The 25974-nt window shown below is 38.7% G+C and overlaps 1 protein-coding gene across 1 annotated transcript; it reads right to left on the bottom strand.

Annotated features, from left to right (window-relative positions):
• PPM1K (protein phosphatase, Mg2+/Mn2+ dependent 1K) lies at positions 1 to 24899 on the bottom strand. Its single transcript, XM_006930974.5, has 7 exons — positions 24701 to 24899; positions 17976 to 18494; positions 16763 to 16863; positions 8896 to 9061; positions 8599 to 8743; positions 6518 to 6652; positions 1 to 3765 (listed from the first exon to the last, which is right to left on the bottom strand). The coding sequence occupies exons 2-7, from the start codon at positions 18413 to 18415 to the stop codon at positions 3634 to 3636; spliced, it is 1119 nt and encodes a 372-aa protein (XP_006931036.1). The 5' UTR covers positions 18416 to 18494; positions 24701 to 24899; the 3' UTR covers positions 1 to 3633.
• Between the last annotated feature and the right edge of the window lie 1075 nt (positions 24900 to 25974).

Below are 25974 nucleotides of genomic sequence, written 5' to 3'. Positions count from 1 at the left end.
TTTTAAAAAGGGCTTAATGGATATACTTTATTAAAATGGTGTTTTGAACACTGAGATATATGATTTAAGTCTGCTCACAATTACTCTAATACATACATTTAAAAGAATGGTCAAAGCAGCAATCATATCAACTCACTGGGAAAAGCACAAAGTACACCCAAGCAGCACTTTGGTTAAATTATAAAACAATGTACGCAAGAGCACTTCAGCAGAAATTAAATTAATTCAGAACACATTAAGCTGCTAAATTTTGTACTGGCATCCAGTGGTAGAACCATGGTAGAATTCCACGGTTTCACAGCCCGGAACACTCAGTTGACCATCACTGGACCATTTCAACCATCTAACAACCAGTGGGAGCTGCCAGAGTCAGTCAGCCTCATTCCAGATGCCAAAAGCAACAGGCAGGTCATCACATTTGGCTTCTAAAGACATGACATTTTATTTCTGCTGAGGTCATCCAGATAAGTGAATCTCATGAATACAATAAAATGTAATCCAACCAAAATTTTATGTCGCTTTCCACAGACAAGGGTATGTGAACAACTGAAATGCTAAATTCAAACCCATGTTTGTATTTAACTGTTTGATGCTAAACTTTAACCATTCCTTCCCCTCACCCTGCCTTGGCTCATTTTCTTACTATCATATTACCATGAAATAAATCCTTGTCCTTTCTTAGAAAGGAAACTAAATGTCCTTTCTGATATTGAGGAGTTCACATAGGCCTAATCATTCTCTGCCAGGATTCTTAGACAAAAAAGAATCAAATTCCACTTTGAAAGCATAATTTCTATTTAGATTATGTGCTAATAATTCTTCAATGCAAGTGTCATTTTTTTTTTTATTTTGGAACTTGAGAAAAGTTCACATCGTAGAGTATAGAGATTCTAAACTGATCCCTTCAAAACTAATTTTTTTTCAGAAAAAAATTCATAAGACTTTAAAGCACTTCAGAAACACAAAAATCTACAACAAATGAACAGTTGATAGAGAGCAGGACTGCATTTACTTGTGAATATACAAGGTACTTAAGAACTTATACTTGTGAAAAATCACAATGATTTTAAGCATATTTTGCCAAATAAATGTTGGCAAATAGTTTGGCAACACGTTTTATAAAGATGATTTATGTGCTACACATAAATGAAAGGCAAACATAAATTACAATGGATTTAAATTTAATTACATTAATATAATCTGCATTATACCTATACCCACATGTTAATAACCACATAGCAAATTCACAGTTATAACTAAAAGACTATATTTAGAACAGTTCTTTTTTTTCACTACTGTTTGCATAATTCCTTGTAATAGGCCTAGAAGCTGAAAACATGTAAGCTTATTATCTTTTGTGGATTATAATAATCTACAAATGATACTTTAACATTGTGGCTTGAAAAACAAACACCAATATGTTTTTATGCTTAAGAAAAGTTGACTGATTTCTGCTTTTTGGGTAAAGCAGAGCAAAGCCCACCCCAGACCAAGGCCGACACAGCCCTACAAATTTGTCTTTGTAAACCTGGCAATCCACCTCAGTGAATCAGTGACTTCTGAGCTTGACGACATCACTCCCACTCTCAGTTTTTAAAGTAAAAGAGAGGAATAGTAATGTGAAGAATTCAAATCAGAAATGAAACCTACATTTTCAGAATGTCATTTTGTGCTTTAGAGTTTTCGTCTGCTTGTTACTTCATAAATTCTCCATACTCCTAAATGACGCTTCTACATTTAGGTTCCGGGACCTAACTCAGCAAGAACAAGAAAGTTTTCCAGCTTTCTTAGCCTACTTTTGGTTCCTCACTTCCCAGACAATGAACAGAAGACTGTTTTTTTTCCTGTAATGTTCTTTATTTTTCACTAAGCTTCCTTGAAAATAAAAAAAAATTCAAATATTTCTTTGTCACCTTTTTTATCAAAAGAAAATTCCTGATTAATATATGCAGGAAAACTCAAGATTTATTTTCTTCCATTCCCAAAAAGGTGAGAAGATGTGAATATTTATATTGGGCCCTCTTCCTTCTAACAAACCTTTAAATAAAACATAAAGACAGAAAAAAAACTCAACCATGAAAACCCAAAGTGGAAGGAATAGACTATATCAACTTGACCTTCTTGGTTTCTTTTTTTGTTGTTGGTTTCTACAACAAAACTCCACGCCATTCTTAACACTCAGCATTTTTCTCACATCCTATTATTTTATTTGCACATTACCTAGAGCAATGTAGCTTCAACATGCTAGTCTGCTTCTGTGTTTTCTGCATAATTTACCTGCCATAAAATATCTCTGCCATTTTCAATCTATTTCTTCATCTGCCAATAACCATTTGTTCTCCACTATAAAGCCGTCCTCTGTCTGTCAAGAGCCCTTGCAATAAACATATTAATAATTTAAATCTCACTGGTGAAGGAGCTATGCAGGATTGTTCCCTTTAATTCTCTATTACTCCAAAATTTACATATGTACATACCCCCACACATATAACAAACTTACATTGTCTGCAAAATAAACTGCAGATATAATTTCAAACACGCATGTAGAGATTCACATTTTAACAGCAAACTTACATGCAGATATAAAGTAGAGTTTTACATTCCTAAATTACATTAGCAAGCTGAAATATAGAATGCTTTAACGTTTTAGATTTATTCTTTGCTTTGAATCTTAGAAAGAAGCAAAAAGGAGACATAAACCTCACGCTATCTCTCTCATATTATCAGACAATGTGGTATTATTTTTACTGACAAATTATCCAACTTGCTTATTCTATACAAAAGGTGATATAAACATACTACATATAAAACACAAAACACAGAGTTAAAGATAACAAATGGAAACTTCATACAAAATACTGGATACCATCAGTATTTTAAGTTTGTATGGCTTTGACCAAAAGATTCGGCCTGTGCATACTCTTCTGATATAAAGTAGTCTATGTATCTATATAACATTCTTAGCTACAGAAAAAGAGGCAATGAAGGGGGTTAGGGGGGGAAGGGGGAAGACCAAGTGACACAGCTGACATTCATAACTGTACTGTTGTAAATATATGCATACAATTTAGCAGCGCCATATTATCTGAATCAATGTCTTTTGCATTGTGAAATTTACCAGTAAGTGGTCCAGAATACAAAATATAGTCACACAGAACTCTGTTTTCACACTTACTCCTTGGTAGAACTATTGAAAATAAACACTTGCAGCTAACACATTGCAGAGCCATCAAAATATCTACTAGTTTTGAAGAACTTGAAGGCAAGAATCTGTTCAAATGAAGAAAGAACAGAAATGATGAGACGAAACTCGTAGCTGCCTAAGAGTTTTAAAAATTAGAAATTTAACATTCAGCAAGTGAGTCAGAACCACTTTTCATTTGCTCACTCAACTTAAAGATTCACCACAGTTGAATTACACATATATTTATACTGAGTACATACAGTTGAACATAAATATGAGTTATTAATGAAAAACTACTAGGTAAATGGTTACTTAGTTTACACTGACTTGTGTACTGATCTAGTGAGTCACAGAGGCATCCAGGCACAGCTGACTTGTTTGATCTAGTAAGTTTCTTGACATACTCAGTGAAAAACTGTTTCACAGAAATTCGAAGTCCCAGCAAGCAGTCACGCCCATCGTCCACTGGAGGCAAAGCTTCTGCTGAATGAGAAGTTGATTTTAGAGCTCTTGTATTTCCCCCAGGCACCAAAAGGCACTACTACTGCAGTACTGTTATCTTCAGTACCAAACTGTATTGCCTGCAAGGTTTGGCAGGAAGGAAGAGAAAAACACAGGAAATCAGAGTCTGTACAAAGAAAAATAATTGTTCCTCTAGAAGGCTATAAACTCATTCAAAATACAGTTACTGGGGCGCCTGGTGGCTCAGTTGGTTACGCATCTGACTTTGGCTCAGGTCATGCTCTCACAGTTCGTGAGTTCAAGCCCTGCATCAGGCTCCATGCTGTCAGTGCAAAGCCTGCTTCAGATCTCTCTACCCCTCCCCTGCTGTTTCTCTCTCTCTGTTAAATTTTTTAAAAATGCGGTTACTAACCCAGATACTTCACAATGGTTTATGATTCATTCAACATGTATCAAGGTCCACACAGTTTATTAGATTGCACATAGAATAACAGATGATCCCCCCCCCCCCAAACAACCATATTAACTATATCCCACTGTAGCAATTTTAGCAACAGAAATACCAAAAGGACTAAGGTACAAGATATACAGCTCTTGAAGAAAAATATAAAACATTTAGCACAGGGACTAATACAAGGTAAGAATTCAGTGTTAGCTTTTACCTGGCAATTCTGCTTCTAGGAGTTTAGCCTAAAAATTAATACCCTAAGGAAATGGATGTGTATAAGATATAATGACAATAAAGTTTATTATGCTCCCTACAAAATGGAAAAGTGGCATAAACTAAATTTTCCTACAGTAGGAGAATTATAAATCAATTTTAGGGACTAACTCAAACAGGAAATGACATAGTCAGCATGGTAAGAAGTGCTTGGGATTATATTCAACAGCAAATGTATTTTAAAAGAATTCATAGCCTGAGGCCAAAACTGTGAAGGAAAGGGTTGATTAAAAATATCTGATATAAAAAGCATCAAAATATAAAAAAGTTTTACAAACAAATTGAAAGACAAAAAATATATATACTTAACATATAGGAGGTTTTTAGAATAACCATGAAAAAGACAAACATGTCTATAAAAGAATGGAAAACAGCTATCCACAGACAAGAAATACAATGGCTAACAAACCTGTGCAAATGGTTAGTTTCACTAACAAAGAAAAAAGATGCAAACCAAAAACATTAATTTTTTTTTTTTTTTTTACCTATCAAATTGGCAACAAACTATGACAAGAATTTGGAGAAACAAACTTTATAAACATGATAGAGAAAAGTGTAAATTGGAGTATCATTTCTGGAGGGCAATTTGGCAAACTTAGTAAAAGTTTTAGATGGAGCGCCAGGGTGGCTTGGTCGGTTAAGCATTCGATTCTTGATTTCGACTCAGGTCATGATCTCACGGTTTATGGGTTTGAGCCCCAAGTCAGGCTCTGCACTGCTGTGGAGTCTGCTTGGGGTTCTTTCTCTCCCCATCTCCATCTTTCTCTGCCCCTCTCCCTCTCAAAATAAATAAATAAACTTAAAAAAAAAAAGCTTTAGAATACATTGTATTCTTTTTGCCTAGCAATTTTAAGAACTTCACCTGAGAAAATAATACATGAAGGAGGCAGATATGCACAGAGATACAGTAAGGTTTATACGGTGCTTCCCCCCCCCCCCATAAGATGGGAAAGTGAACATAAACTAAATTTGCTGATTAGGGCAACTAGTAAATGAATTATGGCACACAAATATAGTGGAATACCACGGAGTCATTAAAATATCACTACCTATGTGAATGAGAACACATGTATCTCAAAACAGGTAGGTGAAATTAGGAGAGAAGTGATCATCCATGGAATTGGGCCCATTTCTTTAATCTCATGAACACACATAGTAACCAAGAGAATAATTCATGCTCACCCGTCTATTTTCATGCAAATAAAAGTAAGGTATTTTTAAGTAAGGTTTCATGTCTTAATTACAAATATTAGCACATAAAAGTTTGGGCTAAATATGCCTTCCTGGTTGCAAATGTAAGAATTGGGAAATGTAAAAAATAGCTGTTAAATTAAAGCATATCTCTAATGATTAAGCAATGGCTATAACTTAAAAGAGATATTGATCCAGACAGAATATTAAACAGCACATGGAAATTTTGCATTTTCTTCATTGGGTATTACTGGATATTCCCAGTTTTAGCTCTGACACACTAACACATAACCTATCCATATACCTTTTTAAATTTTTTTTTTTCACACACCCATTTTTAAACACCAGAAGTTGCCTATGCTATAGTGTTCTTATACCGGATATTTATTTGGAACAGTTTAGCTTGATCCAGTGGTTGAATTCAGAAGCTTAACTGGCTGGGTTTGAAGCCCAGTTCCACAACTTGATGGTTTTGTGATCTTGAATAAGTTACTTAACTTCTCAGCTTCTGTGCCTCAGTTTTCCTCATCTGTGATAAGGGATAATACTAGCTCTAGCCTCAGAAGGTTACTGTGAAGATTGCATGAGTTAAATATGTATGAACAGAAGAGTGTCTGACACATACTGATATTACTATTAACTATTATTATAATTTACTGCTGCTATTACTATCTTTTCCAGATGTGTACAAATCCAAAAAATAAACATAGCACATTCCTTGGCATACTAGTTTTACTTAACTATTTGGGAGAATTGTAAAAAAAAATTTAAATTGGAAATATTATGGAGTCAAGTGTAACATTCATTGTAATACTCAGGCTAAAACACGAAATTTCAAAGAAATCTCAAGCCTGTGGCAGCCCCTCCAGGCTGCACCAAGACCTGCATCTGGGTTGTTCTCTCCTCCTCTCCCCCACCACCCACAACTGGACTTTCTAGCAGAAGCTTTGCTGTGTCACCTGTTCAATCACTGCATGGGCTGCTTCGTTGGGATCATGGCACTGATTGACAAAGTCACAAATCTCTTGACTGTTCACCATGAAGTTAATTCCATCTGTAGTGAGGACCAGGAAGCTGTCATCAGCGTGATGGAGCTGCAATCAGAACCAAATGCATAGACTCAGTCTTTGAATAATCTTCAAAATCCACAAATTTTTTTTTTGTTTGCCGAGTGGTCATCTGTGTTTAAAAGCTTCACATCCAAGCGAAGGGGCGCCTGGATGGCTCAGCTGGTTAAGCATCCGACTCTTGGTTTGGGTGCAGGTCATGATCTCAGGCCTGGGGGGCCGTTCAAGCCCCGCATCGCGCTCTGCGCCAACAGCGCAGAGTCTGCTTGGGACTCTCTGTCTCCCTCTCTCTCTGTCCCTCCCTTACTCACGCGCTCTTTCTCTGTCCAAAAAATAAACATTTTTTTAAAAAAGCTTCACAGTGAAAATGGAAGGCCTATAATTTGGACAAAATTAGCAACATTTAGCATCAACCACCAGGGACAAACCTAACGTTTACTTAGTATCACCACAAAGGAAGAAGCTAGATAGCCAAACCGTGAGAGACAGCACATTGTAATGGTTGGGAGCACTATCTCTGGAGCCAGGCTCCCTGGATTTGAAACCTGCCTCTACTTTTTGGCCGGGCAAACACAGGTAAATTCACCTATGCTCTAGAGTTGTTTTCTCTGTAAAATGGGGTGGTGGTAGCTATCCTGAACAGAGCCTGGCACAGAGTAAACCCTATGTAAGTATCTGTTTGACAAAATGAATACAAGTGAACTAACTAGAAGACAAGGAATCATTCAATTAACAATCATTCGCTGCCATTATTGGGAGCCTACACTATACTGTGCTAGGTACTAGCATATGCAGAGAGGGAGTGTCAGCTCACAACTGGGTGTGTGTTAGGGGAAGTGTAGTGTAATGGAGGCACTGATTAGTAGCATACAAAAGATGTCAGAGAAACAGAGGTGGGGCGATTATTTCATTTGGTGGAAAAGGGAAGTGAGGGTCACATTCCAAGGGGTGGTGACTAGATGATCACGTGTAGGGGAAGAAGGGCAGTAGAGCCATTCTACCAGGTGAATTCCAGTGCAGAGTGAAGCAAAACCAAACCTCACTTCATCGTACAGTAGGCCAGTATCTTATTTTATTTGAAAAGTTCATCTATCCTTCCATAAACTGCTCCTTTTAAAAGCCATGTTGGGGGGTGGGGGGTGCCTGGTGGCTCAGTTGGTTAAGCCTCCGACTTCGGCTCAGGTCATGATCTGGCGGTTCGTGAGATTGGGCCCCACATTGGGTTCTGTGCTGACAGCATGACAATCCTGCTTCAGATTCTGTGTCTCTGTCTCTCTGCCCCTCCCCTGCTCATGCTCTGTCTCTCTCTCTCTCTCTCTCAAAAATAAATGAACATTGGGGCACCTGGGTGGCTCAGTCAGTTAAGCGTCTGACTTCGGTTCAGGTCATGATCTCACAGTCCGTGGGTTCGAGCCCTGCGTTGGGCTCTATGCTGACAGCTCAGAGCCTGGAGCCTGTTTCAGATTCTGTGTCTCCCTCTCTCTGACCCTCCCCCGTTCATGCTCTCTCTCTGTCTCAAAAATAAATAAATGTTAAAAATAAATAAATTAAATAAATAAATAAATAAATAAACATTAAAACAATTAAAAATAAATAAATAAATTAAAATAAAACAAAAGTCATGTTGGTCAGGGGGCACCTGGTGGCTCAGTTGATTAAGTGTCTGACTCTTGATTTCAGCTCAGGTCACGATCTCATGGTTTGTGAGATAGAGCCCTAGCTGGGGCTCTGAGCTGACAGCACTGAGCCTGCTTGGGTTTCTCTCTCCCTCTCTCTCTGCCCCTCCTCCCCACACACACTTGCTCTCTCTCTCTCTCTCAAAATAAATGAGTAAGTTAAAAAAAAAAGTCATGTGGCTGCAATTAACAGCCACATGACTGTGGCTTTCTTTCTTTCTAAGAAAGCCTGTAGCTGGGAACAATCCTGCATCCATTCTTTGCGTACGTATCAAATGTTTGCAGGTTCTTCGTTACCTTGACCCTCTTTGTTTCTGGTTCTGCTATCACACCGCTGGTTTTAAGATCCAAATCTCCAAGACTCCTTGTCATTGCAAGTCTGCCATTCACATGAGGCTGTCCCAAACTATTCCAAGCCACAAAGCCACCACATTTCTTGATCCTGGTCCAAGAAAAAAAAAAGGCTATGATATGATACCCCAGGAACGAAGGCATGGTTAAACTTAAGATGAAATCAGTTTAAAATTCGAGGTTACATTTCTATCTTGAACTATATAAACATGATCTTCACAGAATGATCAGTGGAGATGGTACCTTTCTTTTTCATCTTTTCTTTCTGGAGTATGGTCAATGGTCAGCTTCATGGATTTTCCTTTTCTACACAAAATAGCCCTGCTGTCCCCAACACTGGCTACAACCAGCTCAATACCATCTCTCAACAGGGCTACCGTTGCAGTAGTCCCAGAGGTCAGAAGGGTTGCTGCAAACAGTATTAAAAAGAGGGTAAGTCAGTGACAGTCAAATGATTGGATATGGAATTTTTATTACAAAATAAAACACAGGCATGTTAAACTAACACTGAAATGTATCATTCTAACTTAACTAGAGGTATGCAAATAAAATGCAAATGAACTATGTAAGTAAGAGCATGCAGAGAAAGAAGTATTTAATTCAGTAACAAGGCTCCATGCAAACAGAAAAAGTTGCTAACCTAATTTGGTAAAAAGTGCATCACTGTCTCCAAATGGCCTCTATATAAAGTAAAACTGACTTGAACATATAATAATTATGACAGCCTGTGTCTACGTCAGCTGTCAGGATTAAAAGTATTTTAATGAGACTGGTTAATACAGCAGGATGACTTTTAGGTATGAGCCCATTCAGGCAAGCTGACTTTTCTATAATCTATGCACTCAGAAGATTTTCTCTTCCATTTCTTACTCCTATCCTGTGAAAGTATTACCGGTTAATAAGCTAAGCAAGAATGCCAAGGGCATACCATCTGCTCTTAAAGTGCTGTATTTTATATTCTTTCCTTTTACAATGGTTCTAATATTATAAATGTTCACCAAAAAATCCTGAAACAGTTAAAGGTTCACATTCTTTTCTACTTATCTTTGTCCTTCCCACACATGAAACAAAGTTACAGCCATCATTATATTAGGAAAGTATGGGAGGGTGGAGAATGAAGTTCATTCTAGCTTCCCATTTGCTTCCTTGGAGTTCACATTTAATTTTCCCTGACCAAAATCAAAATTAAATGTTACTTGGCCTGAGGTCGTCACTGTTTCCTTCATCCAGTCCAAACTGCATTTTTGCATCTTTCTTTGATTTATTCGAACAGTGTCCGCCCTACTTTCTTTATCATTTGTTACAAATTTTGAAGGTGCATTGAGCCTTGCCAAAAGTGAGAATAAGGGAAAAGTGAAATTAAGGGCTAAAAAGTAAAGCATACTGGAAGAAACTGAAAAAGACAACTTATTTAAAGCAGGTATTATCTCCAATAACATGGTTAATTCTTTAAGGCATCTACATAAAATACTCAGGTGATCATCCAAAGATGTCTTCTACAAAAGTAGGTTTAGGAAAAATGAAGTGCTACTGATTTGACTGAATAAGGCTCAATCTTACCAATTTTTTTTTTCAAAAAGACAATTTAAAAAATTTCATCAGTAATGCATTTTGGAAGGATATATATACTGATATACATATATATTTATTCCAATTGGTATATTAAAATGCCTGCTTTAATCAGAGAAGTAAAATGGAAAAAACATTAATAAACCCTACTTAATCTTTTATATCCATGCTCAATCTACTCTCTCGAGAAATAGCATTTATAGTTGCACTATCTTCCCATTTATCTTTTGATTTTGGAACTGTTGTGCAAGGTAATATCTCTGCAATGCTAAAACATATTACATATTTGTCACTGTATAACGTAAATGTCTTAGCATAAGTATCAGTGATGTTTACATTATAAAAGTTAACTTTTGAGTTTCCGAAAACATTATGTGATGGAATCTTCACAGTTTCACTACTGTGATTTTTTTCCAATGATGGGAAGAGCCAGGAAGAGAACACAGGCATTTACTTAGATGCTACCTGTCCAGGGAACTTAGTATTCCTCTCCTTTGTCTAAATGGTCAGCAGCAGCTGTTTTAAAAAGTGGTTTTTAATTAGTTACATCAAAAGAGTTAAAATTTCATAAATAAAAACTTCCAAGTTTAGCTGTTTAGGATTCTATTGTAATTCATGGCTCTGCCCCCTAGGAATTTAAAAGAGCTTGATTTTAAGGGCACCTGGGTGGCTCAGTTGATTGAGCATGCTCAGGTCACGATCTCACAACTCGTGAGTTCGAGCCCTACATCGGGCTGTCTGCTGTCCACACGGAGCCACCTTCAGATCCTCTGTCCCCCTCTCTTTCCGTCCCTCCACTGCTCTCTCTCTCTCTCTCTCTCACACACACACACAAATAAAAGAGCTTGAGTTTTTACCATCCCATCTTTACAGTTCCAAAATCCCAGATTTATGGGAAAGTTTTCAAAACTGACTGTTGATTCTGGCTTGCTAAGCATCTAAGAAGTAAATATTAAATAAGCATTTATTTCATTTAACATTTAACATGGAAGTAAAAAGTCTCACTTTTGCCCTAACAACAGAACTATGAAACTAAGACATCTGTCAATAAGGTCTTAACACTCACTGGACATTTCCTACTGCAAGTCATCTCAACTAATGGGACAGAGAGGATGTGGGAACCTTCCAGTAGTCCAGGCTAGGAACCGCTGGACTCCTTCACCTGGGACAAAATTAAGCAGATCTCTCTTTCCACTGAAGCCCAGCATATAGTGTCCACGGGCTCCAGGTCTAGAGCTGCTGACCGGGCACAGTTCTCTGCCACAAATAACACGCACAGAGGCAAATAGGAAATTCACCCAGGAATTGTGCTCAAACATTACAAACCTGCAACACAGGGGAGGACAGAGAAAGAGCTGCAAAATAAGGGCAAGGGTTTTTATTTTGGTAGAAATTTCACTAGCAAATTATATAATATTCCAGGAGATGCCAAATCAGCGATTCCGAGACTCAGTTTACCTAAATTGATGGTATTTTGTAGTTGAGTCTATTTTTTCATCAGAGTAAAACTTCTCAGTTTTACAGCTGCCCAAGGCAGGAAAAACTATATACAAACACATGTATGCAAAACACATATGTTGTATAACACAATCACACATCTATATACTCATTCTCTCTCTCTCTCTCTCTCTCACACACACACACACACACACACACACACGCATGCACACACACACACACTTCAACAGTCCTGAAAAGTAAATCAGTACCTTTACTGAGTTGAAAAAAAAAACAAAAAAAAACAAAAAAAAAAACCTGTCAATTTGTTTTGTGCTAATATCAGAACGGTCCCAATAACTAACAGGAAAATTCATGGGAATAGCAGTGAATAATTTGATTCTGACAATTTAGAGAGGATGTGAACTACAGTATACCACCAAATTAACTGGGATTTAAATTTGTATCAGGAAGGAATCAAAGCACCTCCTATACCAAGATACAAGAAGTACCATATTTGTTAATGAGGCTTGATGCATTGTTTTGGAATAGAATGATTAATTAAAATTCATTGTTTAAATATAGGCCAGTGAGGCTCTTGAGTGCTAATGCATGTTTATAAGTTTATGTAATTCATAAAATGGGTATTTCTGCAGCTCTCTCTTTTCCCCGGTGTTGCAGGTCGACATATCAAAAGAAAAATGATCAAGATTTTGAATGGCAACATAAGAGTAAAAGCTGTACTTTTCAAAGTATAACCCCCCTGGCAATTACTGTTTACTGTGTAAACAATTATCTGTATAAACCAATACGCTTTCAATATTTATTAAACATGGGTGTTCTGGACATGTATGACTCACGAACACCAAAATCAAAGAGCTGAAGCAGTAACAGCACAGTAAGTATCTCTTCCACATTGTCTCTATTGTTTTTCCTTTTGGCTGCCCTCAGTGTGAGAAGGGTAGTCAAAAAACCGCCTTTCTAACACTGGTTATTTTGTAGAGATCAGATAATGTGAAGAGCATGGAAGTTTCCAGTGGAACTCATGATGCTATCACCAACATCTCACACTCTGAAATCAGAGCAAGACTTCTCTTTCTGATTCATTTGTCTCTTGGGGAGCTTTGCGGCTTTCAAACCTTATGCAATCTAGAAACCCTTGGAAGAGTTTATAGGACATACAATATAAAATCTTAGTTTTCTACCATCCCATTTGTTTTAAGTGATAGTTTGTTCATAAACAGTAGAGTAATGGGATATCATGTGAATTTACTGCCTGGTTTCATTAATTGTAATAATATATATAACTGGCATGAATTACAAAACATTTAAAGACGATGATGAAATTAGCTTCATAAATAAGGGTGATTTCAAAATGTGTCAACAACAAATCAATAAAAAGAGCCAGCAATTTTGTAAGGTCAAGATTCTTGCAGTTTCTTCATAGGTGGCACTCTGATTTTATTCTCCTCAAACCACCCCACTTTAAACTGAAATAGTAACTATTTTTTTTTAATTTTTTTAACGTTTATTATTTTTGAGATAGAGACAGAGACCAAGCAAGGAAGGGGCAGAGAGAGAGGGAGACACAGAATCAGAAGCAGGCTCCAGGTTCTGAGCTGTCAGCACAGAGCCCGATGCGGGGCTCAAACTCACAGACTGAGAGATCATGACCTGAGCCATAGTCAGCCGCCCAACCCACTGAGCCACCCAGGCGCCCCGAAATAGTAACTATTTTAAATGCTAATGGGATAATTGGAAGCACTTTATGCAGATGTGACAGCTTTGGACCAAAGTCTTGAAAAGAGGAAAATGTTTTACATTCACTTTATTTCTTTTACTTCCCCTCAAGAACGCTAATATAGTACAATTGAGGGGTACTTCTCCCATTTATACCCCCAAATTCCACCATTAGTGATTCATTCCTAGGTTTTAACCTGTCTCTTTTCAGGCTCCCCCTACTTAAAATTCAAATTCACCCAGGAGTGATAATTCATTAAAACATATATGTTATATTAATAATTTGGTTAAATCGGCTCCAGGATAATCAAAGAATAAATTATAATAACTTTGGTGAGTGGGGTGCCTGAATGGCTCAGTTGCTTAAGCATCTGACTTGGGCTCAGGTCACGATCTCATGGTTGGTGACTTCAAGACCTGCATTGGGCTCTGTGCTGACAGGTCAGAGACTGGAGCCTGCTTGTGATTCTGTATCTCCCTCTCTCTCTGCCCCTTCCCCTCACACTCTGTCTTTGTCAAAAAAAAAAAAAAAAAAAAAAAAGAATAAACATTAAAAAATACTTTAAAACATAACTTTGGTGAGAAAGGGCAGGCATGAAGATCAGTTCAGTCCAAATAATCATTGAGTGCCTTCCAGATTCTGTACAGGATGTTTGTTGAGCACTGGAGATTCAAAATGAGTAAGCCATGGTCCCTACCTTTAAGCTGCTCACTGGAAGGGTTCAAGGACAGGAAATGGGACTGATGCTGATAGAAAAGGTAAAAGCAATTGGAGGGGGCAAACCGCACTTACTTCACCATTTTATTTAACTAGCCCTGGGTCCTAATATAACTTTGCTAAAAGGAATATTATCCACTCTTATAATACTGGTACCGCTTCAGTTCTTACTAAAAACCAAAACTAAAGTGTTTTAAAGTTAAAGAATAACTTCGAAATCTGAAACGAGGTATGTTCTTTTAATACACAAATTGAAAAGTTAAACAACTTACAGCGTTCTGTCTTTCAGTGGTTTTAACATATTTGATAAAACGGGCCCCAAATATCAAAAGGCAATTTTTAGCAAGGTTGAAAGCCTTGACAACTTACTACGAATAAATCTCAAAGTTGTTTTCAAAATACTTATTTAAACACACACACACACACCAAGTGATCTATAGGAATACATATAAAACGAGATTTAAGAACAACAATGTCACAGTAGACCCCTTTCTTTTAGCAGCACACTAGGTATCATTCTGTTGTGCCCCATTATACTGGCAAACAAATAAATGGCCATTAAACAAAAGTAAATTTTAAAATATCTTATGAAAGGTCTGAGATCATTAACTCAAAGCATAGGATGGATGAACTCAGTTAAATAAATACAGTTTAAATTTCTTATTCAAAATTAATTATATTTTTATGATTAATTTCTTTGCACAACTGTTTATGAGTAAGGCACCTTTAGAAAGTTTCTTTTAAGGTAGGCAAGTTAAACAAATTCTTTCCCTAAGTTCAAAATGCTCTTTAATTATATTTATTATTTAATAAATGAGAGGGCTCCTCTCATCTTTTGCACCGAATCTATCAGTTTTAAGCATCTTTGTCAATTAGATCCTTCATAGAAGGGCTGACTGCACCCATAAAGGGTTAATGTTTTGACTGTGGGCCACATTCCCAGGATAAACTTGTCTGCCTCTGAAAACCTTGCCCAACAGGCTACCTGTTTACAGAACAGCCAGGATACCCACTTGCACTACAGCCAGCAAACATTGTGGTGTGAGATACAGCCAACCTGGTAATGGATGAAACAAAGGCACACCAATATTCAGAGTTATAAAGATAAAACTATAACTGTTTTAATGTTCTCTCACACGTTGTTATCCGTCAGGGACAAGAGCTAAATCTTCTACCTAAAATGTACCTTCTCTCAACCTCTCTTTTCAAAAGTAAGGAGCCAGCTGGAAGGGAAAAAGTCCAAAGGCATGAAGAAGAGAAAATGGGCCAAGTCAATCTATCAATGAGAAAATAAATCCCTGAACAAAGAGAGTGGAATCTAATGCTTTTCCGAGAAGTACGATGATGGTAAGGTTCTCAAAAAAGGGCAGGAAAAATCTCGTAAGGTGGCAAATAGAGCCATCCTAGTCATCTTCTGTACACTTTATCAATAAACATGCCCATGAGAGAGGCCACTGTGGGTGCCAGGAAAGTCCCAGCCCTCACTCTGCAACTGGCCTTATCTGCAATTTGAGGAGAATTTCCATCCCTATGCTCTCTCACTGAAAATTGTGAAATGTTATTTCTATGATGCTTTGACTTCCTTTAAATAAAAAGATGAACCAAACACTGCTTAATATTGCATGATTCGCTTTCAAATCAGTTATGAGGTCTGTATGTGTACATTTACATGATCACTGCAGAAGTTTTCAAGATTATCTTTATGAGCAAAAGATTTTAGGGCCAGCTAACTAGAAAACACTAGCTACATTTTTCTGAATGCTTTTGATAAATTTAGTCAAAATCAGAAACATTTTACTTTCCAAATTTAAGGATAGCACACAAACTTTTAAATTGAGCTGACATGCCCTTGTGTTTAACAAATAAAAACAAAAATATCACTATTTACCACAAAGCTGCAAGAGCAGGCTTTTTCAGAAGTGGGAGAGGGGCACCTGGGTGGCTCAGTTGGCTAAGCATCTGACTTTGGCTCAGGTCATAGTCTTGCAGTTCGTGAGTTCGAGCCCTGTGTCCAGCTTTGTGCTGACAGCTCAGAACCTGAAGCCTGCTTCAGATTCTGTGTCTCCTCTCTCTCTGCCCCTCCCTGCTCATGTTCTGTTTCTCTCTCTCTCTCAAAAAATGAATAAACATTAAAATAAAAAAATGGGAGAACACAGATCTTTCTTCTAATTAAAGAAAGTAGTGCATATTAGCCATTGTCTTTTCTTATTTAGGACCAGTTAGTAATTTTTTCTTATCTTCTACCTGGCTAAACAAGACTACCCAATAGTGTATTTCAGTACTTGCTCATCAGATTCATCTACAAAAACAAAAACAGTAAACCCTCTCATAGTATGGACCTTTTATCCATAAAAAGAGCAAATTTTAAAAATCTTAAATCTTTTTAAAATTTAAATTCAATATCAGAACCATTTTAGAGCTTCAATTTTTGAAAATGTCTCCAATATACTTCATTTAAAAGTGAGGTGCTAACATTACCTTGGATTCAAAACAGCATTTAAATTTATCCCTTATATAAAATCACTTTCAACATAAGCATCCTTACAAATAAATTTACATTAAAATTCCCACCCCTCAAGGGCTTAAGTTGTTTCCTCGGTACTAGACATTCCCCAAACCCCTACAGAATGCGATTGTTTTACTTACCATCAGCAGACAGGTGGGCATGCCTTGCAAAGGCTTTATCTATTTCTAGAAAAGCCAAGGTCAACACAGTTTCCAAGTTCTTCTCCTTAGGAAGCAAATCCCTTGGTGGGGAGAAAAAAAAAGAGTCCCAAAGAATCATTTTTTAATAGGTTTCTCTTCTTCCTCTAGCTAGCTGGCTAGCTATTATTCCATAATAAGGGACCTTCATGGTTCACCTTTCAGATGGACTCTTAAAATCCACAGATTAACAAATCAAATTAGGAAATAACTAAGCACAGACATAAGCCTTTAAGAACGGTAAAATATAAGTCCAAGTCTTAATCCTTAAAAGATTAATCTAATCCTCTCTATCCACAACCCTGAGAGGTCAAGAGTTCTTTCATATTAAATTAAGCCACGGAGTTCAACATATGAATAAATCAACTGATGAGCAGCATGAATAACTAAACACAGGAAGACAAGAAATAGTCACATGTTCTCCCCCTTTTAATTCAAGCAGTAGTGTGATCCCCTAAAATACATTAATAATAACTGCAATAAATAAACTATTTAAAGACCTCCAAAACAGCCTCGTTAAATGCATTTTCCTCATACTAATGCCAATCATTTAAAGCTATTCTTAACAAATATTCAAAGCTATTCATACCATTTGCAAGAATAATTACCATTTATTGAAGTACTATATGCCATGCACTGGTAGGAGTTAAGTGCTTCTCATGGCACATGAGATCATGTACTTTATGCTAACTCACTTGAAATGATCACAAATCAAGGGCTGTTGATTCTGGTCAATGGCCTCACCAGAGGAGTTGTTAAAACATACATTGCCTAGGAGCACCTGGGGGACTCAGTCAGTTAAGCATCCGACTTCAGCTCAGGTCATGATCTCACGGTCCATGAGTTCAAGCCCCCCTTTGGGCTCTCTGCTGTCAGTGTGGAGGCTGCCTCCGATCCCCTGTCCCCCTCTCTTCGGGCCTCTCTCTCTCTCAAAAATAAATAAACTTTAAAAAAAGAAACATACACTGCCGAAATGGTAATAGCCATCAACCATCAGTAATAAGTGGCATGCTTAAGCTACTGTTTGTTCTTAAAACAACACAATGGAACCACTCAAATAACTAGGTTAATAGTGAACGTTTCAGCCAAAAGCTTAAAGTTTAAACATGAAGTACAAAGCAAACTGCAAAGTGAAGAATTGAGTCATTGTACGTACATGATGCATTTCTCCATGTGGGTGTGACAGAAATCAGCGGCGGCAGGTCCTCCGTGTCCATCGTACACGGCAAAGTACAGGACCTCATCGGTCAGCTGAGCGCTGTCAAACCGGTCTTCGTTCTCTTTCCGCCTGCCAATATGCGAGGCGCAGCCTACATTTTCCAAGCTGATTTTGGGAATCGGCTTTCCATACTTAATGCTGGGCGGCAGCAGAATCGGCTCATCAATGCGGTTATCCCAGATCCCAAAATTGTCCCAGGTGGCTGGACGCCCACTGCCATCTGGGTCAAACCGCGAACACCTAGGCTCTGAAGTGGAGCTGTGGCACGTGGGCGTCACCCGCCGGTCGTCCTGCAGAAGGCGGGAGCTCAGCAGCACTCTCCTCCTCACGTGGTTCCCGCCACTTCTGACCAAAGTAATTAAGGCAGCTGTTGACATAACTCAACTCCAGAGGACTCGGGAATGAGGGAAAGGTCGGTAGAACAATAATGGAATGTCTTCAAGAAAAATGATGCGACTGAGGACACAGAGAGAGAGAGAGAGAGATGCAATAGAGAGACAGAGACTCCAACAGTAACTTCATATATAACTGATATATCATTGGATATTACCAACATGTAAGGCCATAAAGAATATGGCACCAAACAGCCTGCTCCTAAGAATAGCAGATCAAAAACGAACTGATTTGCCTACCCCTTTCACAGTGTTTAAATTCTATTAAAATGTGCCAATGTATATATATATCATATAGAACCTGTTTCTCAAACTTTAACCTACAGTCACCTGGGGAACTTGTTCAAATGCAGGTTCTGGGGGTGCCTGGGTGGCTCAGTCAGTTACCAGTCCGACTCTTGACTTTGGCTCTGGCCGTGATCTCACCTTTTTGGGTGTCTGAGCCCCACATAGGGCTCTGTACTGACCGCATGGAGCCTGCTCGGGATTCTCTCTTTCTCCCTCTCTCTTTCTCTGCCCCTCTCCCACTTGTGCACAGCTGCACACAAATATATAAACTTAAAAAAAAGTAAATAAAATGCAGATTCTGATTTAGTCTGTCCAGGGCGGAGCCTGAGATTCTGCATTTCAAGACAGTAAACTGCTGACCCAGCAGGCCCATACTTTGAGTAGCAACAATATAGAACACGGGTGTGAGTGAATAGTCTTCCTTCATTAACTCCATTGCTCTGAAGAAAAGGTAGGGGCAAATGTTAACAACAACAAAGTCTCTTAAGGGGGAAAGAAATAAGAAAAGTAACTGGTTAATAGAATAGTTATGACAGCTCTGTACTCAGAATGCCCAAGTTTTAGCAAAGACATAATTTAGGATCTAAATTCCATTTTCTTTGAAGATTTGTCAACTTACTAAATTTCACATACTTTATTACTATGGTTAATGTAGAATGGTTCATGCAAACACTCCCAGAGGCTCCAGCATAAGCCATTTCTGATGTGTGTGATGGCTGGGACTGAAGGGAACCACGTTTGTGACTTAAAAGCAACTGATTTATGCATTTACACTACAGCTGCAGGTTTCCTCTCTACAAGCCCAGCAGCCCAGCCCTTCCAAGTACCGCCTGCTGACTGCTGCAGCAGGAGACAGCACCTGACCCTAGACTATGTTTCTTTGAAACTATTACTCTGCACCCCATTTCTGGACTCTGTCCCAAAGTTGAATCCAAAGGCCTCCCCTGGGTGTTGTCAGGGGGAATTCCTACACTCCTGAAGGAAGGGCAGTGTTTCTGGCAGTTTTCCATACAAATAAGGTCCTAAGTAAGAATTCAACTCCACAGTACTTTGTTCTGTTCCTTTACGTATTAGAAACCAACTTGAAAAGATTTATAATGCTGGTGCAGGGTATACAGGTATTATATTATTCTCAGTTGTATGTTTGAATTATTTCACAATAAAAAGTGAACTTGAAAAACTATATCTCAGCAAAAGCACAAACAAAAACACACTCACAAAGCCCAATTTGAGTGAACCCATAAGTAAATGCATTAGAGATTTCAAACAATCATTTTCAAATACATTTTTGGAAATCAGTCTAGCTCTGTATCAGAACAGCCATTACTCCTTTCATTAAATAAAACAGTAGAAGGAAAGGATGAGTTTCCAAAGAGCGCCCTTGATATCTAGGGCCCAGTGAACAATATATGAGCCCTGCCTCCACAGAATTTAGAATAAAGATGGCCTCCCAAAGAATTAATGTATCATGAAAGACTTAGGAGACCATTCCTTCTTGGCCTTTTAGTTAATATCTTTTAGTACAAAAGACCAAAACTCACTTTTTTATGACAATATTAGGAGTGGAATAGACATAGTATCTCTGGTTATTAAGTATCAAAGAGAAACAACACATTATATTACCAAAAAGAAGTGTTTATAAAGATAATGACTTGTGAAGAAATTTCAGGCTGTATTACAATCTACTCTAGAGAACTAAGTACTGATTACTGATAGAGATAAGTCACAGAGCAGCTTTATACCATATAGAAAAAAATAAAACTTTTAAAAAATAAACTTTTAAAATAAAAATTTTAATAAAAATGTATTAGAAACCATTCAAATTTGAAGAGTGCACCAGAAATTAGTGAAGTACTATTCTTTTTTCTTTCAAACTGAGGTATAACTGACAACACAACATTATATTAGTTCCAGGTGCACAATATAAGGAGTCTATTTTTGTATAAGCAAAGTACTATTCTTTTGGCTTCAATCTGAAATCATGTGTGCCATATTCGGCCTTGGGCTATTTTGTAGTTGTTCACCTACTTTAAACAAGAGTTCTAGATTTAGAAACAAATACTGAATAAATTTTTTTACAGCTTTTCTAGGTTGCTCTTGTCTTTCTTCTCTCTCTCTCCTCCAAAACTTAAAAAATAAAATAGAGCTGCATTTTAGCAGGAAACAAATATCAACTAGAAACACTTAAGAGTGAAGTAAAATGCAAGTTGGGCAATTTCTTTAAGCCTGCATGGACTAAAATTAATCATCAACCTGGCCTCCTTCCTCATTTATTCTTTGCACAATCATCTCAGAAAGTAAGCAGAATAGTCATAAGAAATCATTTATTTTATAAGGAATACTATTAGCAGCGATGACATGTGAACCAGATATATAGCTGGTTTACAAAACTAGGTCAGCACCACTTATGCAAGCAGGTGACATTGCATATTTCCAATGCAATAGAACTAAATCATTTAATCTCTATATTCCTTGGGAAACAATTCAAAGAAGACCTGTGTTCCCAAGCTAAATAATGACTTTGAATTAAACCAGCACATCAGGAAAAGTTTCCTCCAGAAATTCAAAAAGTAATCAGCCATTAGCTGCCCCCAGTTCCCCAGATGCCCATGGAAATGACTACACCTTGACTAGCAGACAAAAGAGTATAATTTATGATGTGAAAAAAAAAAAAACAAACCCAAAATCTGAAAAAAAAAAAGGCATCAGTGTTTTTCATAACAAAAAGAATGGAGAACTGACAAACACCTAAGAGATATTTTTATTATTTGTCAGCTCAACAATTATAAATTCACATGCATTTATCATTCTGCAAACTAAAAAAGTTTTTCAGGAATCCTTTATGTCAATCTCTCAGTCAGAAGTCAGGACTAGCTTATATTTTTATAAACCATTTTAACATTCATATTCAAGCTTTGAAAGTAAAAGTCATCCAAAAGAGTCAAAGGGCAGAAGTAATTCTGCTTGAAAGCCATCTAAAGACAAAAATGTCAGAGCAAAAGTTAAAGAGCACAAGAACACATTACCCACACATCATATTCTACTAGCCAAAATAAAATGTAAAAACTATGCTAAGCAAGACAATAAAGAACTTGACTGGAATTCTAGTGACAGAACAGGTTATACATATCAGCAACCTGAACTATATTGATAGTCATATACCAAAAGGAAAAAGAAAATGGATAATCTTCCTTCTAGACCAAACTTTGCCATAATTCCTTTATATTTCCCAATCAAAAATGCATGACCCACAGATTTACTTTAATCACATAAATTTTTTAAGAGTGTGAGTATGCACACACACAGAAACCCAATATAGTCTACATATTGTCAATAAAGAAATGCCAAAAAGTTTTCTGTTTTCATCATTTTCACATTGACTTTTGTGACGGAGACTTATCCATCTTCCTCTTTAATGCTTTAATGGCTTAATCTGATACTTTAAAGTCCTGACATACGGGGGCGACTGGGTTGCTCAATCAGTTAAGCATCCGACTTTGGCTCAGGTCATGATCTCCCAGTTCATGGGTTTGAACCCCACGTTGGGCTCTGTGCTGACAGCTCAGAGCCTGGAGCCTGCTTCAGATTCTATGTCTTCTTCTCTCACTGCCCCTCCCTTGCTCACATTCTGTCTCTCTCATTGAATAAACATTAAAAAAAATTTTTTTTAAGTCCTGACATAGAACTCTTTGCCCAGTGAAAAATGTTGGCACTTGGTTTAACAATTCTCACTAGCAGGAGGGATTCTCAGCAAAGAGGGTTAAGTTGGAAATTCGCTGTGAGACCACGAGAGTAGACAGAGATTCTGCATGAGCACACTGCTGAAAACCCACACCCTGAAAGTAGGAAATCTCAGGTGAAATGCATCAGGAAGGAAAAAAAAAAATGCATTTGGTTTGTAGTAAACTTTTGAAGTACATACTTGATTTAAAGATAAAAGGTGGTGAAGAAAAGCCACATATACAGCTATAAAATTGCTATGCCAATTGTACATTTTCATCTCACTCCCATTATCCCTCAATGGTTTAAACACCTCAGAGCTGTCCAAATTTATTTTTGGAAAAAGAGAGGCATTCACTATCTCTGGCAGGAGGGTGCATTTGGGAGTTTAAACAGTTTAAAATGTTGACTGCTGAAAGCAGGTCAAAAGGGCAATTTATGGTTGTAGCTTTAAGCACATGCCAAAATTATTCAGGTCTTCTAAGGTTCAGTTTACAGAAAGGTGTTTAGATCTATCCCTCCAGCAAAAATATTTTAGAAAGTATTCATATTTGTCCATTATAAAGCAGCATTCATGTATCTTTACATCAGTAACTGCCACAAATGAAACACAAGGTAATTTTAGCATTCTCAAAGCCAATATATCTTTTGTCTACTTTTTTAAAGACAACCACTGCCACCCAATACATTCAAATGGTATGGAAACTTCCAGAAAGTATTTCAGGAAATGTGGACTCCAATACCTTCTTTATCAGTACTCTGTAGGGGAAAGGAAAAGAAACTGTAATAGTCTACATGAGGGAAACAACAACAACAACAAAAAACCCCAAAGGATTCCCCTTAGGTTTGATGTGAACATGTTTGGATGTGTGAATAGAGGAAAGAACGTGGGAGTAGTGAAAAGTATTCAATGTTCTAATTCCATATATCTTTTAGAACATCTTAGTTAATGTGGATACAACTCACAGACCACATTCCAAACCTGTACCTTTACACTGCATTTAAGAATTTTCCTTTATATTCTTAAATGCACCTCTCCTCTCGTCCTTCCTCTTCTTTAAGATTCCAGTCAAGGGAGGTGCCTGTGTTAATCGTCAATAGAAAGTGACTAAGGTTGCAAGAAAAAAAATGAGTACTCACTACTCAAAAATTATAACTGTTTTATTACCCAGTGGTGCATCTGTTCTTCTCCTCTAATACCACGACACCACTACTCTTTTTTCAAGGTCATTATAATTTGTCACTTTAGTCACTCCTTCTGAAACCGACGACAATCTCATTCCTCCTCCGCACTGGAGGAGGATGGGTGCGAAGGGCTGAAGAGGCCTTGCTGCTCATTTTCAGTCTGAAGCTCAGAAAAGCCGATGGAGCTTTAGAGACTCCAAATTCCCCGTCTATTTTCACCGGAGTCTGGTCTTTGTCGCCTCCTATGAAATCTCTAATCTACAATAAAGCGGCTGCTAAAAAAGACACCACCAGCCACAAGGCCTCTCCTGGCAAAGCAAAACCCACATCCTCAGGTCGACAGCAACCAGTTGTCTACATCCTGCTCTATTCTGGTCTCCTGAAACGCTCACCCTTGGACAGTTCAGAATCCTGGGCTCGCCAGTAGCCAGTGTGATACACCTCAGGAAGCACACCCTCCAGCCCGCGCAGCTTTGCAGATGGTTGCGCTCACCCCAGCACCTTCCGCCGCCCGGTCTCCGCCTCCCTATCACCCTCGCCCCGCACAGATCCTGGATGTCTCCACGTCACCCTCACCCCGGCAGCATGTGCGGCGACGATGCGGGGCTGACCCCTGCAGCATCCTAGAATCCGGGGTTCGAGCAGGGTGACTGGGAGCTTAGCTACAGGGAAACGCGAACGCGCAGCCTCCGCCCTTTCCACCATCCAGTCCATGGTCTCTCCTTCCTCCCAACCTTGTCCCACTCCACTCGCTTGGGTGGCGCCTGCAGCTTGCAGTCAAGTTCAAGGCCGAGCGCGGGTTTCTCAGCAGGAAACGCCTGCTGCCCGCCGTGAAGCCGGAGTGGGCCCAGCCGGGACATGCTACTCATGACCTCCAAAGGGAAGAACGTGGTGCACAGAGAACCCAGACACTGCTTGTCAGACTGGGGGATTTAAATCTACATTTCCCCTCCCCTCCCTGACGAACCCTTCGTTTACTCTCCATTCCACGGACCGGGAGCGGTGGAATGTGACCCTGCCCATAAATAATATCATAAACTGTTAGAAATAAATGAAGTGCACTCTCTAGGCTCTTACCTCGCGATGGCAATGTCTCTGGAAATTTTCTAATTAGGTTAACGGAGGGCGGGGAAGGGGCTTTCCTAGTAGGAGAATAAGATTGCCTTCCCCGATGTTTCTGATTTCTGGAGCAAGCAGCTAGAACAGCCACTGGCCCTCCTGCTGGAAAATCTCGAGAATTTTTCTCCTGCAGGGAGCCAGATGGAGAGGGGGAAGTCTGTTCTCGCTGACTGACGGCAAGCTCTGGCCAATCCGCGTTCGGAGAGGCGGTTCGCCGGCCACGGCCCTTGATCTCAACCAATCATAGATTCCAACGGGAACGAGCCTCTCCGCAACTACAATTTGGTTTGGCTGACTTTTAGCAGCGCTCGGTTGAGCGACGTCGACTTGGGCCAGTAGGGCTCGCAATGACATCCCGCCCTCCCGAAGGCCTTGACACTCGGGCCAATGAGGGGGCGCCTGGGCGTTGGGTGGGATCCGGAGATGGGGTAAGTCCGTCAGCTGGTCGAGGAGGGGTGCATGTCTCTTGTGGCAAGGCAGCGGTAGTTGTGACAACTGGAAACCGAGAACGAATGCCAACAGTTTGTCTGGGCAAGGAGGCTTGAAAGGCATCTGGTTATACTGCTATTCTTTGGAAAACTCACAGAGCAATGTTCTTCATGACTGAACAGGCGTCTTGTGATCCCTTGGGAATGTCGATTCATTCATTTGACAAGTATTTCCATGTTTATGGAGGACCTTTTGTTTGCCAAGCACTGTGCTAGGCATTGGCGCTACAATCCTGACACAAATAGACATGATTTCTGCCTTCACAGAATTTACAGTCTAATGAGGAAAAGGAAAAACAACAACAACAACAGGTAAACAAGCAAATAAAACAATAATCACGTCAAGGACGGAAATAGACAAAGTGTGGATATAGAGAATAAATACGAGGTTGATATTAGATAGGGTTGTTATAGGAGAACTTTATAAGAAGCCATCTAAACAGACTTGAAGGGTGAGAAGGAAATCAATCAACCAAGGAATCTGAAAAGTGATGATTGTTCTGGGCAGAGAAGAGAGCAGCACAAAGATGTGAGGTCCTACATTTTGACGTTTTGGAAGAACAGAAAGAAGGCCAGTGTGGCTCTAGGAAGAGGGAGGGGGAGAGCAGCATGACATGAGTTGGGTGATATAGCCAGAGGCCGGACCATGCACCTTAGAGTTGTCATTACATTTTCAATTTACTGGGATTCTACTGAGGCCTTTTAAGCAGGAAGTAAAAGGATCTAGTTTAGACTTTACATCAC

This window comes from Felis catus, chromosome B1 (assembly GCF_018350175.1).
Source record: "Felis catus isolate Fca126 chromosome B1, F.catus_Fca126_mat1.0, whole genome shotgun sequence".
NCBI lineage: Eukaryota > Metazoa > Chordata > Mammalia > Carnivora > Felidae > Felis > Felis catus.
This window is presented reverse-complemented; position numbering and strand designations above follow the sequence as displayed.

Bases quoted from the DNA above. Each gene is read 5' to 3' on its own strand.
- PPM1K (XM_006930974.5), bottom strand. From the start codon at position 18,415: ATGTCAACAGCTGCCTTAATTACTTTGGTCAGAAGTGGCGGGAACCAC. The intron at 16,864-17,975 runs GTACGTACAATG...CTCCCCACCAAG, and splicing joins CACATGGAGAAATGCATCAT to GGATTTGCTTCCTAAGGAGA. The intron at 8,744-8,895 runs GTACCATCTCCA...TTCTTGGACCAG, and splicing joins AGAAAAGATGAAAAAGAAAG to GATCAAGAAATGTGGTGGCT.